An 18,254-nucleotide genomic window follows, 5' to 3' on the forward strand; every position below is an offset into this window, starting at 1 on the left:
ACTCAAAGTAGTATTTGCTTAAATTACAACATTGGTTCACGCCCAGCGAATCTTATTCAGCAATTCACGATCAGGACCAACGATTGAAATGCAACCACGTTCAAAATGTAAACAAACCGAGTGAAAATTGACTTTCACTTTTCAATGGACTAGTAAAGAATAAGCTTCATTTGGTTTCTTTTACGAATTGTAAGTGAAGGTCAAACTGTGGAATCGACAAGACAGAAGAAGGTTTAGAAAGCTTACTGAGCTGAAGGGCGGGAAGGCTGCTGGGAACGAGCAACGACTCAACAATAGAAACTATCTTGCAAATGGATCGAATTGGCAAGCAAAGCCTTCAAGGGAGCCCATAGTCATAGACAACTTGCAATCTCATTATGCTATCTCTGCAATCTCATTTCAAAGCGGCATACGATTCAATGAAGCGAAATGAGCTGTGACAGACAATATATATGAATATAATTTTCTGGTGAAACTGTTTAAGATGATTTGAATGACACAGTATGGGGCCAAAACAAACATGTTGCCTTGGTGACGTTGGATGAATTAAAGCAAAAGGATGCCCACTAATACTTGTTATTCAATATTACTTTGGAAGCAAACGTCGATATAATCGGGTTTGACCAAGGGACTGGCAACCCTATCCGTACTCTGTGTGTTTAACAGTAGCCAACATCTACTGCCAGTACGGGTGTTATTTGTCAAAATCTAGCCAAAATTCGAAAATAATACCAATCTGCCAGCATACCGGCTATATGCAGAGGGAAACGCACAGAATGTATAGTTGTGTCATGCTGTTTCATTCGCGCAAATGCTTTGATGTTGACTTCGAAAACATGACTGCCTAGCAGGACCTTGGGTTTGACTGCTGACCAAGTTGCAAGTTGCTTTTAGGTCATTTAAACTGGAAGCAGCGAGATTGATACGCACCGTCAACACTAGTAACTGATGGAGTTGATGCCGAAGAAATTGAGCTGGATGGGGAACGATTTGAAGTAGTTGAGGAATTCAAATACCTAGGTATGCTCGTGACCTGTGATGATGATTTGACTTGACCTTACGGCTCACAGTCAAACGACGAATTGCACTTGCGAATAGGGTGTTCTGCGAAATGCCTAACATGAAGTCCTGTAATTTGCAAATTCGCACATAACTGCAGAATGCTCACTCTCCTGGTTGACCTTTACGGATGTGGAGCGTTGAAGGAAGTCGCTCCACTATTCCTTGAGATTTCTGAGCGTAAAACTTTGCTTCAAGTTTGCTGAGAAAATAAAAGACCCCGAATTCTTTAAATCGTGATGTCCTAACTTAATCCCTTGACATTTTTGAGTTACGAAACTGATTGTTGCTTTTCATTTTTATATTTCATAGAAATGACAATAAAAATAGACTTAGGTTGGAAAGTGAAAAACGCGACCTTCTGTTATTATTCGGAAAGACAGGGAAAATCGTTGTGGATTTGCAGTTTTCCAGGTAGTAAAACTATCCTATCCTACCAGTTAGGTAACAAACAATTAAGGAAGAATGCAAGTTTGGCTTGCAAAATACGAAATAATCTCTCGTCACTGCAGCATGTGCTTTGACCTAACCATCTTCTACTGATCAGCTGAACAGTGACTGATAGCAGCGCGGCCAGTAATAGTAAGGGTATTTCACTGCTTTGATAGCATCATACACGCATATTCGCGTGGTCACCTGCAATAGCCAAAAAAACGGACGATGCCTTCGACCGGTGATAATACAATAATCGAAATGGTTCTTCCACACATATCAGCCATACTCGAAAAAATGTATCACGCGTGCTTGGCTGTTGTCACAGACAGTTGAATTTGTTACCAAGTACAACTGGTAGTACTTGGCTGTTCGTTACGCCAATTTTATTGGCGGAATATTTAATTCTACAACTCATTCAAAGTTTAATCCCCAACTGAAGAAAATCCAATTTGAAAAACATTCAATATTTTGGTTGGTAAGAGTTTTTTAACAATTCATACCTGTACAAAGTTTGATCAACCGTCTAAGCAGCACCGACAAAAAACTCATGAATTAGTCATCATTCTCGAACCACACTTGCATTAACCCTACCAACGCACAAGTACTAGCACTGGACTTTTTCACTGGTGGTTAAAGTTTTTTGATCCTTGACCTCAGACACCACAGCACAGGACTGGAAACAATGATGTATCGGTTTGTGGTATCTTCTAGGCCAGTTGCAGTCGAGTCAATTCACCAGAAAAAATCGATTTTGCCCGAAGCCACTAAATGACTTGAGCTTTAAATAGCACCGTATACTAAATGTAAGCAATTAAAGTATACAAAAGACAACCGCCACTGCGCACGCCTAGGTAACGACTAACTAAAATCGAACAAGTTCCCATTTCACGTGAAAGACACACCACAGGAACTTTGGTGTATATAGAACAGCAGGATGGTTGGACTTTCGTCCCATGATAGTGTAGGGTATGTAAAGACTAAATAAATAAATGTTCTAATCGTTAACTAGAGCTGTAAACTGGGAGCACGAGTAAGTTGCTTAGTTCCAATGAACACATAATCAATCAATCTGACGCGCTCGAATTTGGCCAATATCACTATATTAATTTGCTAATTAGTAATTAATAAAAAAAATTATCACGGTAGACTTTCAGAGTAAAAATCGTTACAAATTTCTGTTTAAATTTGGTATAACCTTTTAATTGACTGTATTAAGAAGAATTGTGTATATAAATACAGTTGAAAGATGAAACACTAAAGCAACTATGGGCCAACAAAAAGTTGCCAGAATCTCAACACAAGGAGTATCAACAAACGGTCGGTTCAACTGGAAAATTAGCGTGGAACGGCTTAACGTTGCTGCTCGGTGTTTACACTGAGCGCTTTTGAAAAATCTCGCTGTCAAACAATACACTAACTAGGTAGGTACTTTAAATCTCGGCAGGAATCCAAAAAAGTGCTAGTTATTTGTCAACTCTAGTAAAAAGATAAGTTGCCTGCAATGCTTAAAAAACCAAATATGTGGCAGGAAGAGGCGCCCAGGAAAATAACCTTCGCCTCCCATGGACAGCAACTATTGATGGCGATAAACTCGAAGTGGTTAATGAGTTCGCCTATATAAGCTGACGATGTACAAAACACTAATCAAACCGGTAGTCCTCTAGGGATTTCAGACATTAACTTGCCATATTTGGACGAAAGGTGTTGCGGACTGTTTTTGGCAGAGTACAAACGGCTACCGGAGAGTGACGTAGACGTATGAACCACGAGTTGCAAGTACTACTTGGAGTTTCTTAACCTGCACCTAGCGAAAATTTTGAGACTACGGTGGACCGGCCACATGGCAAGGATGCCGGACGATTGTGCACAATGCAATCTATTCTCTCCAAGAACCCCACCGGCACCAGGAATAGAGAGGCCCAACGTGCTTGATGACTCGAGCAGATTGAAGATGACTTGCGTGTGTCGAGACGCTTAACGAATTGGCGACGAGTAGCCCAGGACTTAGTACAGTGAAGAGACTGAGACATTCTTGATACGGCAAAGACCACCCCGGTTCTATGCTGCTAGAAGGAAGAAGTAAGGATAGCATCTGCACTGAATTACCTCAGAATTACACTACTTATAAGATGAGCCAGAATGGAGATAAGAAAGGTCAAGTTCCCCCGGTTGGTCCTAAAAATATGAGGAACGCGAGCGCCAAGTATCTGGAGCAACGTCAACGGAAACAGTAAATCTCCACGAAATATAGAAGACATGGTAGAAACACAGCGCAAAGCCGCTGCTCGGCATAGACGTGGTATGCCCATAGTATAAGGCAAGTTCATTGATGATTTTGAAGGAACACATACAGTAAGTTAGATTGCATGTTCCGTAGACCAGGTCATGACCAGATCATGCAAACTTTTGACATAGTTTTGTTGTTTGTAAATAGTTATACTAGATATATGTTTTTGACGTAGGACTACGTCTTTGTTTACTATACTGGGACGGGGTAGCACTTTGTGAAAACGAAAATAGAAGTGTAACGTTTGAATGAAAGATTTCAAATGGTTATAACTACTAAACTACTGAACGAAACTGAACAATTTATGCGTCGTTGGATAGATAAAATGACCAGTAATTTTATAGAGGGGGTAAGAAAGCAATTTTATGGAGGGCGTAAGAGGGAGGGCTTCTATACAAATAAAACATACATTTCCTCAAAACTTGACAATTAATCAAGGAAATGGAACCAAATTCGGCATGTGGGGGTTTTAGAAAGCAGGATTTTTTTCTATGGTGTACTGAGACCCATCCGTCTTTTAACAGGGGGGCTCCCATAGAAATGAAATAGAAATTTCCACATAACTCGAGAATTAATCAAGCAAATGGAACCAAATTTGGCATGTGGGGTTTTTTATTGGGATGAATTTATTTTATGATGGTTTGAGAACCCTCACCCCTGAGGTAGCAGGATAAGGACTTTCATACAAATAAAACAGAAAATTTTGCGTTTGGGCCATATTTTCTGCTATGTAACAAGCGGTAAGCTGTGAAAGTAAACTAGTAAAACCTTCTCGGAGTAAGAGACAGTAAATCGACACCGCTAACTTACGTGCCTGTTGCCATTCATGTCAAAAGAGAACGACATTCGAATGGCACGTCATATTTGCGATGCGCGTGCTATGGTTTTAATGTTATTTGTAACCAATGGCCCTTTTGAAGGCCACAAGTGAGTTAAAGTAAGATTATTGAAAAATGTGAAGCTACGCATAATCATATTTCATACAATAATCTGTGGGTTGGTCATTCATTACTAAAAGAAATGTCTGTCTCAATGGTGGCAGGCGTTGTACTTATGAACTTCCGTCCACGTATTTTAAAAGGCACCATTGCATTCAAAGTAGAATGGAATCTGAATATTTAGCTCTTCTCTTTTAAACATTCATTTAAACAATGGCACGAACAGATTCTTATAAAAATACATATGCCAGAAATGCAGTTTACATTAGTCTTTGATCTAATGATCTGATATAGTCCTGCGTCACCCTTTCGTACAACCCTCAGGGCTGTATACCTTGTAGTTTTTCATAGTTTAAACTAACATGGATCCAAGACATTCATCATGGAGGGTGAGAAAAGAAAAAATGTAATTGTTCACAGTCACCTGCATTGCAAAATCCATCTATATCAATTCGATTACCCTAAAAGTACAGAGACACGAATTATCAAAAAGTATTAAAAAAAATCTCAAGACTGCCCTCAAAGTGCAAACTAAGTGTTGAAGTGGAACCCATGTCAACTGCGGATTGAAGCTCATTCGAGAAGTCAAGACTAGAAGATTAGAAAGCCGATTTCATCCAAATCCCGAAGGTCAAATTCTACAAGCTTCTGTTCGTGGCAAGCTTCGTAGCAGATTTAAATTTGTTCGCGAAAAATAACTAATGATTTGGCAAGGGATCTGTTCCTGAGGCAAAAAAAACACGAGTGTTTGTGACGAATAGAATTAGGAATTGGGAAATATACAAAAGTGAGTACTTCAACAAATGAATTTTACCCTCTACTAAATCCCATGATGGTCAGTTACATTTTGGGCAGGTTTAAATAGCCAGTTGCCATTACAAGAACGTGCTATTTACAACGGTACGATAATGGAATTCAGTTCGTTGCAAAAAAGTTGAGTTCACCAAATTGTCCCTAGGTCCGTCCGTATTTGACGATAATGAAGCGGAAGCTGAAGACGAAGGGAGCAGTCACCAGCGAGTTTGTCTGGTAAATATTTTTTGAAACAGTGGTTCTACAATTGATGAAGAGACGGTAGGGGAAAGAAATGAAAATTTTTGGTGAAGGAGGGGAAAGAGCGGAAAGGTGAGGAGGGGGGTATTGGTAGCTACGCTTAACAAGTACATAGTCGTTTTCACTCCTACCGTTTGTCCAATGCTGGAAGGTGCATGGGTCGAACCAAGCTATAATCTGAGATTATAACCGGATTCGAACCCACAACATCCGCTAGGGCATGTGGTTCGCTGGTACTAGCATCGTAGCACCGAAACTACAAAATATACTGCCAAATTTTATTCAACAAAATAGTTCTAGAAATGTCCCATACATAACTTTGTCATATTTTGCTCGGCTGAGACGGTAATGTCAAATGAATCAAAATCGAGTCGAAAAGTGATCGCACCCAAGGTACCTTAAAAGCAAGGTAAAGTATATTTCTTCTGTCAAACTCACTAACACAACCTTAGTTAGTTATGAAAATTTGTTGGATTCGTATGAGTTTTCGCATTCGGATCAAATTTTGAGCCGTTTTATGTAGTTAAAAATAGCGAAAGTGTGATGTGGCAAAAATAGCGACATGTGGCAAAATTACTTGTGCTTTCAATAGCGGAGGTCTTGTTCGTCATATTGTAAGTATATTCATTGTTTTTTTGCTGAATATTTATCTCTCGTTGTTTACTTTTAGCAACGTGTCGAAGTGCCATGTTCCAATGTGCCGTAGCAAAATAATTCCAAGGAATAACCGATCTGCAGAGGATTTCTTTTCATCGGTTCCCAACCAAAAAAGAATTGAATATCAAATGGTTGAAGGTTTTGGGACAAAAAGTTACTACGGACACGCATATTTTTTTTATTTGTTCCCGGCACTTTTCACCGGATTGCTTTGTAGTTGTCGATCAGAGATCACATCGGCGTCTTCGAGCTGGAGGTATGCAAAATTATATACATATTTTAAAATACCTTAACAAAAACATCAATATTTTAGGCTATACCGAGCATTCGATAGCCGGAACGTGTGAAGAGAAGGAGAGATTTGGTGACCGGCGATAATAAAAGTTCGTACCAGATTTTTCTTCAGGAAACGAAGCCTGGAAGTAGCTCTGAATCCACTCGGTGTGACCGTCGAATTTCTGATGAAAGCGAGATCTTTGATTCTGACATCGTTGCATCGTTGATTGAGCCATGTGATGAAGCAAAAACGTTCGATACACTTAGTTCGTTTGATGTGCCATAATCAAAGTTAGGGAGATGCAGATTGAAGTGGATCAATATAAGGAGGAATCGGAGGAATCGATGAACAAAGAGGTACATTGCCAAAATCAAGCGAGACATCCTGATATCCCCGAAGATTTAATTAAATATTTCGTCAAATTGCGCACGTACATAAGGATAAGCGCACTGAACCGAAATTTGAAATGCAAGAAGCTTCAGAAACAATCTGTCAAACGTACAAAAGCCATCTAACAGACCAATGGAACGCGACCAGAAGAAAATCATTATGTAATTTACTTATCAATCCTTCTAACTTACCAACGAGCCTATCAGATATTAGCAAATATGTAATATTTCATCATGCAATCTTCCCAAATCAATAAAATATATGAATGAACAAATCGATTTACCGCACTATAGTTGAAATATGTCAAATCCGAAGCATATTCTTTATCTAAAACTGCAAATAATTGAAGTCTGCATAGAATCCATCATAAACTTCATAGCTATTTTTTCGATTTTTTCTTTTCTCACCAATACATGAAAATAACCGCGAATACATTACTTTGCTTTCAACGTACTTTGGATCGCACCATCCCGAGTTCCGCCATAACTCCGAAACGTCTGGACGGTTCTTCATCAAACGTTATTTGTCAAACACGTTTTGCCTTTCTACTATATAAATATATAGTATAAAGGTATAGAAATCACTCGGAAAACCGAAAATGGAAAGAAGATCCTGCGGGCCGAATGTCATATACCAATCGACTCAGTTTCGAAAACTGAGCATTTTCTGTGTGTGTGTGTGTGTGTGTGTGTGTGTGTGTGTGTGTGTGTGTGTGTGTGTGTGTGTGTGTGTGTGTGTGTGTGTGTGTGTGTGTGTGTGTGTGTGTGTGTGTGTGTGTGTGTGTGTGTGTGTGTGTGTGTGTGTGTGTGTGTGTGTGTGTGTGTGTGTGTGTGTGTGTGTGTGTGTGTGTGTGTGTGTGTGTGTGTGTGTGTGTGTGTGTGTGTGTGTGTATGTAACGCTTTCAATCTCACTCACTTTTCTCGGAGATGGCTGGACCGATTTTAATGTTCTTAGTGTCAAATGAAAGGTCTAGGTGTCCCATAGGTCGCTATTGAATTTCATACTGATCGGACTTTTAATTCAAAAGTTATGTATAAAAATACGAAAAATATGGGACTTCGTTATCTCATAGGTCCCTTAACCGATTTGAACCAAGTTGATTGCATATGAAAGAGGAGCCTCTAAAAACCTTAAGTCCCAAATTTCATGACGATTGGGCTTGTGGTTTAAAAGTTACATAAAGAAATGTGAAAAAATAGTGTTTAAAACATATTTTTGTAACATATAAGCATTAATTCAATGTAAAACATCACACAATTTATTATTATTTGAAAATTACTGTTGAGATCTATCAAACAAAACCGAATTATTGAAAATCGGACGGTTCATTCAAGAGTTATTCAAACTTTAACACTTAAGTACCGTATATTAAACCGTTAAAACGTGTAAAAGCAAAATATATTAATCAAATGTTGGTTGAATTCAATGTCTGTGATGTGTGTGTATGTATATATGTATGTAAGTATGTATGTATGTATATATGTATGTATGTATGTATGTATGTATGTATGTATGTATGTATATATGTATGTATGTATGTATGTATGTATGTATGTATGTATGTATGTATGTATGTATGTATGTATATGTGTGTATGTGATGACAATTTGCAATTTTGAAATTTGCATTGAAAATCAAGAAAAGTGAGAAACATGTTAATTGTCTGAACTTTTTGAAGGCTCTGAGTGGAATGTGGAATATGAACTCCGAAATTAAAGAAAAGAAAAAAAATTTTCCGACTAAACTCCACTATTTAATATTTATTCGCGACAGATACGTATACGCTTCGAAATAAGACACTGATGAAGCCTGCACGTTGTAGGCGATACGTATCTGTCGCAAATAAATATTGAATACAGTAGGATTTCGAAATTGGCATGTCACCTATGTTGCCAAAATCGAAACCGTGCCAAAATCGAGATCCTTTTTTGATATGACAAAATTGAATGTAAATGCATTAGAAATTGACTAAATGTTATTAATCAACGATTGCAACCTTTTTATGTTCACAAAATCCGCCAAGAGCTATCCGTGCAAGTAAGTTTTTGGCGACCTACGGTAAGACGTAGTCCTACGGCAATAAAAACATTATTGTTCGAAACATTCTATAACCGCAAACTTTTTTTCATGAACACACTTAGGCCAATAATTTTTCGTTATTTATAGTAATGCGGAAAGTGACTGATATTTAAGCATACTTTTGGGAGTAAAATATTTTGTGTTGCCAAAAACGGATACTTTTGTTGCCAAAATCGAACCATGCCAAATTCGAAATCCCACTGTAGTGAGATTCAATCGAAAAGTTTTTTCTTTTCTTTGATTTCAGATTTCAATTGTCATTTTCTTCACTTGCTGTTACTCACAATTGTACAAGAAAAGCAAAAGGCGAAGAAAAGCAGTTAATTTAAGCATATGTAGGTATAGTGGTATATGGGATAAAAAATACTAGTGAGTTGATTTTTCCAAATAATTTTCAAACAATTTTGGCGCATCAATAGATGCTCTTTCCAATCAATAGATACTGGAACTTAGAAACTTTATATGAAAAATAGGAGGAAAACATTGTATGGTAGTAATTTTGTACGATTTGTTTTCGTTAGTGACACTTTAAAAGACAGAAACCTTATGCCATGTATCATATTTCAATAAATAAATCGAATTGACAAGCACTGGAATCTGCTATGAACACATATTTCATATTGTCAATTCAAAACAAGTTTCGTATGTGGCTATGAAGCCCGAAAGTTAAGGCCGTCTGTGAACCCGTTAGAGGGTTAATTTCTAATTTTCTATATATATATTCATTCAAGTCTGCAAAAATTATCTTTTGTATTTACATAAATCTATAAATCACGTAAATATTATAAAACTAAATAAGGTGCTAACTAAAATAAATGACATTTACAAGTATTTCTGCACACAAGGAAAGAAAATATAATTATTGTACGCAATACGTTGTGAATTTTACTGGCAAATAAGGATTTTGAGGAATACAGAACGGATATTTAAAAATATAATCAAGTTGATCATAGATGTTCCTGAGAAATTAAATATTGATTATTGTGGCGGTAGAAAGGCTAGGTCACGCCGCTAGGTGGATTTATTCGGGTTTTTTGACATGAAACAATCAGCATAGGGGGTCGACAAAAAAAGGGAGACAGTCTCTTATAAAGAGGAGGGAGGTTCAAATGGGTAAAGGGGTGCTTTTTTCTTGCATTTGGAATGATAGCGGTTGTAGAAATGGCTGGATTTCTGAAAAGGCGAATAGGGTGGCCATTAACAAAGGGGTGGTCCAAAACAGCAAAAAAAGGCTTTATACCGATTTATAGGGATTACCGATAAGACAGATTTACAAGTGGCTGGGGGCAATAGGAGGAAAACTGACAACGAAAGTATACACATTCAAATAAAAAAAAACGGTTTTGATTCTTGCATTATGAGAATTTTTGTTACAATAACAGATGTACAAGTGATTGAGCGACAAAGCGGCCTCGAGTAAGATCGGACAATCAGCTAGTAGATGGATAATTGTTTTTCATCCACTTCCACTGGTCGGATCGTTACAAAGTTAATGTCAAATAAACGGAAAAGTTTGAAGAATCTAGATCTGAAAAGATGACACTAGCAAAAGAGCTCCCGTAGTTCATTTTCTTAAAAAGTTTGAAGAGTTTTAGCTTTAGGGGATTTACAAAACATCTACAAACTCAGAAATTATAAAAGTTTTCTCGAAAACTTCTACCAACAAAAAAAAGAAAAGGATTGTTCCAATACTTTGAATGAGATTTTTAGCTTTTCATTGTGTGAAGTTGTTTCGTACTGCACTGGAATACTTTTTGTAGAGTACGAGATGATATTTGAAGCCTGCTCCTAAGTTCAGCGTACAGAAATCCCCCGAATCAGGCGATGGGTAGTGCTGTACCTGTACGCCCATCGCGATATCTCAGCTGTCCATAAACCAATAAAGTTAATTTTCAATCGCTTATTAGACTGAAAAGAGGTATGCTGGACTATGATTTTTTATAAACATCCTGTGGTCGAACCATTGCAAGATTAATAACAAAGAAAGCGAAACTACAAACCAAACAACGTATTTCAAATATTTTTTAAAAGTAAATTAAATACATTGTCGCAACCTCTCGTTGCGTCGCACCAATACATCCAACTACAGCGATAGTACACACCTTGCTTATACCACTCTTGTTCGCATGACGTGCCGCCGACGTGCGTCGAGTCGTGTTGAAACGTCAATAGAGAAAAAGATAAACAAAAACGTGAACTGAGATTGAAGTGTTCGGAAGTAAATTTGTGAATACAAGATTAGTTATTTTGCTATTTCCACTTTAAAATACTCTTAGAAGCTAAACTTAGTAGTTGACAGTACGTTAAAACTTATAAAACTAACAGTACAGTGCTAAAACTTACGATTATTAGTAGTACGGTGCTGAAGAGTTTTAAAATATAGTACGGTTGTAAAAGTTAAAGTAAAAGTAAGGTTGAAAAGTATAGCTTATACCTGCTGTTAGTGAACTAGACTGATTAGGAGAGTGTCGCTGAAATCTTACACAAAATAGGAAGTTACAGAAAAACAGTATTAACCTCGATCGCGTGACTAAACAATAATGGGACACTAAACGTGAGTTTTCTTACATCTACTTTGCAAATATGCAATATTTACATAAGGACGATATGAACAACAAAAAAACAAAATCATTTATAATGTACAAAAATTTATATCATTCTATAGGAATTTTTTAACGCTGCCGTTAAATACACGTTAATAAATCGGAAAATCGTCTGTCTCTCTGTTGCGATAGCAACATATTAAAAAATTCGTTTAATTTCGCGATCGGGGAGGCTCTAATTATGCCGCCAAAGGCAAAGCGAAGTGTGAGTTGTGGTGTGTGCCGGAATCCGGACAATAGCCGGATGGTTTGCTGTGACGAATGTGGATTATGGTTCCATTTCGAGTGCGTGGATGTGTATGAGGACGTCGAGGAGAAAGATTGGAGTTGTTCTGAGTGTGTGGCTAAACGGTCATCTCAAATCTCATCGGTCATCGTCACAAATCCTGCAAGTGATGGAACGGGTTCCAAGTCGAAAGGCGAACAGGAGCAAGCTAAGCAACTCAGTGAATTTCAAAAGAAGCTGGACCAGATGCAGGCAAGGTTCGAGGAACAGCAGCGGACGTATCAGGTGCTGCTTGAACAGAAGGATCGTGAGTTACTTTCCGTGGTTGAAAAACTCAAGTTCCAGTTCGAGCGTCGTATGGAAGCAAGAGAGCGGGAGATACGAGATGAGTTGAGCGTTAACACCGCTCCACCCATTGCAAATTCGACGATAGTAGGAAGTTCACGTAACCAATTATCGAATGAGGTACAAACGGCAATGGCCAGGCTGGAAAGACAGCTTGCAGAGATGTCGGAGAAGCAGGGTCAGCAAGCTAGGGCTCTGGAGGAGCGAATAAGGGCAGTGGAAATGAACAGAAGTCGGTTAAATCTCTCCGATGTTGATCCCAACGAACTCAGCCAAAGTCAACTGGCCGCGCGACATGCAGTGTCAAAGGAGCTGCCTACGTTTTCGGGAAATCCGGAAGAGTGGCCTCTTTTTATTTCGACGTACGAGAGCAGTACAAGGATGTGTGGGTTTAGCGATGAGGAAAACCTTCTTCGACTTCAGCGCAGTTTGAAGGGAAGAGCTCTTGAGACCGTTCGAAGCCGATTATTGCATCCAGTGGGACTCACAGGTGTCATCAAGACTCTGCGAATGCTATATGGACGACCTGAGGTTATTGTCCACTCACTAGTCTGCAAGATTCGGGAAATGCCAGCGCCGAAGACGGAGAAATTAGAAACTCTGATCGATTTCGGTGTTGCAGTCCAGAACATGTGTGCAACGATCATAGCCTGTGGGTTGAACGAGCATCTATGTAACGTGGCACTCCTTCAAGAACTTGTCGAAAGACTACCACCAACTGTAAAACTCGACTGGGCCAGACACCGTCAAACATTAAAGACGGTGACACTGGAAAATTTCAGCAAATGGTTGGAGACATTAGTGGAGGCGGCGTGCGTAGTAACGATGCCGTCAACAGTCTGTGCCTACGTTAGCAAGCCTGAAAGACTCATAAGGAATGATGAAGTTTACGTTCACCTTCAATCCAGCTCCAGCCGGTCATCGACAGCAGCATCGACGACTTGTACGGAGTCCTCTAGAAATACATCGAAATCAGCTGGAAAGCAGTGTGAAATTTGCCTAAGAGGATGTAGCAGTGTGGCATCGTGTAGGAAATTCCAAAGACTTGATATCGGAGCAAGATGGGCAATGGTGAAGCAGAATAAGTTGTGCCGGAAGTGTCTGGCTAAGCATTACGGAGCATGCGCAGTGAAGCGAGCTTGCGGAAGAAACGGCTGTTCGTATATGCATCACGAGCTGCTTCATGATGATTCTCGATATCAGAAAGCGGAAAATTCCCAAATACCGGACTCCCATGTCACACCAGAAACACCTATCGAACAGTGCAATACTCACGTCAGCTACGATAGTAAGATTCTTTTCCGCTATGTTCCAGTCATCCTTCACGGACGAGGCAAGTCCGTTCGTACATTCGCCCTCCTGGACGAAGGCTCGTCAGTAACGTTGATGGAGCACAGTTTAATGAATGAGCTGGATCTTGAAGGCAAATCGTATCCTTTGTGTCTAGGTTGGACAGGAGATTATCAACGACAGGAGATGAATTCCGCGATACTATCGCTGGAGATTTCTGGAGTGCATGATGCTAAGACATATCGTATGCCGAAAGTGCACACGGTGGAAAGTCTTGCTCTACCACAGCAAACGTTGATGATTGCGGAGCTAGCATCAGAATATCAGCACTTGGAAGGTGTGCCAGCGGACTCCTATCGCAACGTCCAGCCACAGATACTCATCGGGATGGACAACTGCCGCCTGAGTCATGCGTTGGACAGCAGGGAAGGTAGAAAAGACGAACCGATCGCCGCTAGAACACGCCTAGGATGGACAGTGTTCGGGCCATGCCCTAAAACATCTCAAGCAGGGACGAGCTCCATAAAGAAAGCCCAAAAGCACTCACATCTCACTCGCACATTTCACGACGAGATACCGATAGACATGCTCACTGAAATCGAGCTTCTCGCCAACTATCGACCTCTGACAGAATTACCGCTAGACGCAGAGCTTTCGCAAGCTCTTACCCCGAATCACGCCTGGATCGGGTCGTCAGACGGTTCTAAGCCCCCGATCGCGTACGACAGCAGTGCGAGCCAAACGGATTACCGAAAAAGACATCGTAGACATGATGCTGCCAGGAAACTGCAGGTTGAAAGGTCATGTGATTCACGGAATCTGGTTCACCAATGGACAGGTTCATCGCTCCGTAGTGCAAACGGCATCTGGAGTTCTGAAGCGGCCAGCCGAGAAGATCGCAATATTGGACATCGGTGCAAGCGTGAGTACTTCGGATCAATGACTTCGAAGCACTGCGGGGGAGTGTCGCAACCTCTCGTTGCGTCGCACCAATACATCCAACTACAGCGATAGTACACACCTTGCTTATACCACTCTTGTTCGCATGACGTGCCGCCGACGTGCGTCGAGTCGTGTTGAAACGTCAATAGAGAAAAAGATAAACAAAAACGTGAACTGAGATTGAAGTGTTCGGAAGTAAATTTGTGAATACAAGATTAGTTATTTTGCTATTTCCACTTTAAAATACTCTTAGAAGCTAAACTTAGTAGTTGACAGTACGTTAAAACTTATAAAACTAACAGTACAGTGCTAAAACTTACGATTATTAGTAGTACGGTGCTGAAGAGTTTTAAAATATAGTACGGTTGTAAAAGTTAAAGTAAAAGTAAGGTTGAAAAGTATAGCTTATACCTGCTGTTAGTGAACTAGACTGATTAGGAGAGTGTCGCTGAAATCTTACACAAAATAGGAAGTTACAGAAAAACAGTATTAACCTCGATCGCGTGACTAAACAATAATGGGACACTAAACGTGAGTTTTCTTACATCTACTTTGCAAATATGCAATATTTACATAAGGACGATATGAACAACAAAAAAACAAAATCATTTATAATGTACAAAAATTTATATCATTCTATAGGAATTTTTTAACGCTGCCGTTAAATACACGTTAATAAATCGGAAAATCGTCTGTCTCTCTGTTGCGATAGCAACATACATAAAAAGCATAAAAGCGTAGCATTTTAATCCATTCATATGGAATGCCGTACGGCGACTGTCAAAAAACCGCCGCCGGCTTCATACTGGTTTTGTTTATGTACTTGCGCTTGCCGAGTAGTCGCAAAATAACGGGTCGATGATAGCGCGAGCGAGAGCAAGGCAGAAACAACGGGATAAAAACATCAAAATCATACACAATACACGAACACAAACGTAGCTGATCTGCTGATGATGACGATGACGGGAATCACACCATCGCTTCTGATTGGTGGAAAAAGCTGAGCCCATATTAATTGGAAAACAATGCCGTCACTAACTGGAGAATGTGAAATATTGTCAACCACTGCACGTTTATCAATCGAGTGGCGTTGCTTTATCAATAAATTGATTATCCTATCGTATGGTGATAGTGAACTAAACATAGTAAGGGGCTCGATTTAGCAAAATAAGCACAATATAGCAGAAAGCTTCCAACATACACTTATCCATATTTTCCTCTGGCAAATAGTTCCACTTTTCACTGATCGATTTCTTTTTTACACGCACGCTTTTGTTTCTGCCGTAATGAATGACAGGCCAAATATTTATACGCGTTAGAGCTTCTTCCGTTCACAGTTAAATGCTCCAACTGGCTTCATCTGCAAAATTATGGACACATTTCGCACAATGCCGTTAGCCAGCAATCGAAAAACACAAACCGCACAGCACATTAATAAATACAGTATCCGCACGGCATCGGTCGCATTCCGATTTTCTTTTTCTTTTCTCCTTTCGAGAAAACTCAGAAACGTCAGTGGTTCTTTTCTAATGGGAGGAATGCGAAAGAGGTTCAAAAGGAAGCGGTAATGACAAATGCTCTATGCCCAGCGGTTTTTATCGGCACGGCACTGGAAAATCGATTGGTTATGTTTTTGATGTTGCTGAATGCTGAGAGAAACGTATAAACAAAACGCGGTGGTTACTTCTGCTTGGCGGTTTTTGCGTTATTTTGCGACTTTTAATTCTTCAAATTGGGTCTTACAGACTTTAAAATAAAACATGTTTGAAAATCAATCTATTCACACGGAGCACAAAGATGTAATACACGATGTAGCGTATGATTATTACGGGCAGCGGATGGCAACCTGCTCAAGTGATCAGTTTGTAAAGGTTAGTGATAATTTTTTACCAATCAATCCAATATAGTATGCATATTTCAATTTGGGCACTTAATACAACGTAACATTGCTAGGTTTGGGATCAGAACGAGAACGGCGTCTGGAGTGTGACGTCCAGCTGGAAAGCACATTCCGGTTCGGTGTGGCGCCTCTCTTGGGCACATCCAGAGTTCGGACAAGTTCTTGCAACCTGTTCCTTCGACAGAACTGTATCCGTGTGGGAAGAAACAGTCGGTGAAAAAACTTCTCCCGCCATGTCGCCCGTTAAACGTTGGGTACGGCGTACGAACCTAGTCGACTCTAGAACCAGCGTAACAGATGTTAAGTTCGCTCCGAAATCACAAGGCCTAGTCTTAGCTACCTCATCCGCCGACGGTATAATTCGCATTTATGAAGCACCGGACATAATGAATCTATCTCAGTGGACTCTGTCACATGAAATAGCGGTTAAAATACCATTGAGCTGTTTGTCCTGGAATCAATCAATGTTTAGGCTGCATGCGCCAATGATTGCGGCCGGCAGCGACGATTCCTCGCAAAGCTCTGGCGGAAAGGTGTTTATTTTTGAATACAGTGAAAATTCTCGCCGTTGGACTAAGACTGAAACAATCAATTCAATTACGGATTCAGTCCACGACATCGCTTTTGCCCCGAATGTAGGAAGAAGTTATCACATCCTGGCTGTTGCTAGCAAGGATGTTCAAATCTTCAACCTAAAGCCAATTTTGTAAGATATTTTGAAATGTTTAGAAATTTTGTATTATATTATATGTTGTTGTACAGAGAACCTACATCGAACACACGCCTAGATGTTCAACCGGTGGCACAATTTGGCGACCATTACTGTACCGTCTGGCGTGTAACGTGGAACATCACTGGAACCATGCTGGCATCAACCGGAGATGATGGCTGCGTTCGTATGTGGAAAAGTATGTATAGTAAAATCACTAGCAATTTTAATTCCTGTTTTCCTAATTTTTTGTTATCTGCAGTGAACTACCTAAAAAACTGGCGTTGTGCAGCAGTGCTTAAGGCGGAAAATACACAATCGGTACAAGAAAACTCTGCACCCCCTTCAGTAAACTTATCAAGCATAGTAAATGCCACTGCGAAATACTACAAGCGTGGCACAATCAGTCATCCCAGTCAAGTACCGCGACATTAGTTTTATGATATATTTAACTAATAAAGTTGTTTCAACTTACTAGTTGGCAGTTACATGAGTTAAAATGATGGTTTTCTTTTGCGTTCTGTATCGTTTTGCAGAAGCTGCATATAAACTGTTGAAAAACGGAAGTTTTCAATATAAACAAAGACGATTATTGTCTGTGTTTGAGCAGGAGTTCAATTACACAACGTAACACTCGTTTTTCAAGAATGCATTCATGCTTGCCGAATACAATTGTTAATCCCAAACCAGTAATTTTACTCGCCGAGCGAGGAGTCGGGCACAGATTTTCCTTACAGTTTTTTCTTATAATATGTTGCTTCTGTCCTTTTCAAAAAATTTCAATGCTTTACCCAAATCTTCCGCAGTCTTGCTCTCGCCGTCCGTCTTCATCCACTAAATTCCCGTAGTCGTCTAAGAGGTCTGGCTGACTTTCCAGCGCTACTATCAAATAATTGTACTATTTTGGCAAATGCGATAGCATCATAGATCTGCGTGCGCTAGGCTAGGCTAAGCGACAACCGCTGGCCGGGTACTGGTAAACAAGACATCATCTGGGCAAGTCTTGCTCTACTCTGGCATTCGAGGTGAAAATGCTACTCGAGAAAGAGGGGTTGCATTCCTAC

The 18,254-nt window shown here is 39.8% G+C and overlaps 2 protein-coding genes across 3 annotated transcripts in view; one reads left to right on the forward strand and one right to left on the reverse strand.

Moving 5' to 3' along the window:
* The window catches only part of LOC128733592 (acetyl-CoA carboxylase), a 41,655-nt gene extending 25,660 nt beyond the window's left edge, over positions 1-15,995 (reverse strand). The window contains exon 1 of one of the 2 annotated variants that reach the window (XM_053827296.1): positions 15,783-15,995. In XM_053827296.1, the coding sequence (XP_053683271.1) occupies positions 15,783-15,792 (10 nt within the window). In that variant the 5' untranslated portion in view covers positions 15,793-15,995. Of the gene's footprint in view, positions 1-1,994; positions 2,328-15,782 lie in introns of those variants that run through there. The other variant, XM_053827295.1, reaches the window with a different exon arrangement.
* Positions 15,996-16,259: 264 nt separating this feature from the next.
* On the forward strand, positions 16,260-17,665 carry LOC128737267 (nucleoporin seh1). Its single transcript, XM_053831871.1, has 4 exons — positions 16,260-16,452; positions 16,535-17,187; positions 17,244-17,389; positions 17,453-17,665. Exons 1-4 carry the CDS (start codon positions 16,342-16,344, stop codon positions 17,623-17,625), a joined length of 1,083 nt encoding a protein of 360 aa, XP_053687846.1. The 5' UTR covers positions 16,260-16,341; the 3' UTR covers positions 17,626-17,665.
* Positions 17,666-18,254: the final 589 nt, after the last annotated feature.

This window comes from Sabethes cyaneus, chromosome 2, assembly GCF_943734655.1.
Source record: "Sabethes cyaneus chromosome 2, idSabCyanKW18_F2, whole genome shotgun sequence".
NCBI classification, from domain to species: Eukaryota; Metazoa; Arthropoda; class Insecta; order Diptera; family Culicidae; genus Sabethes; species Sabethes cyaneus.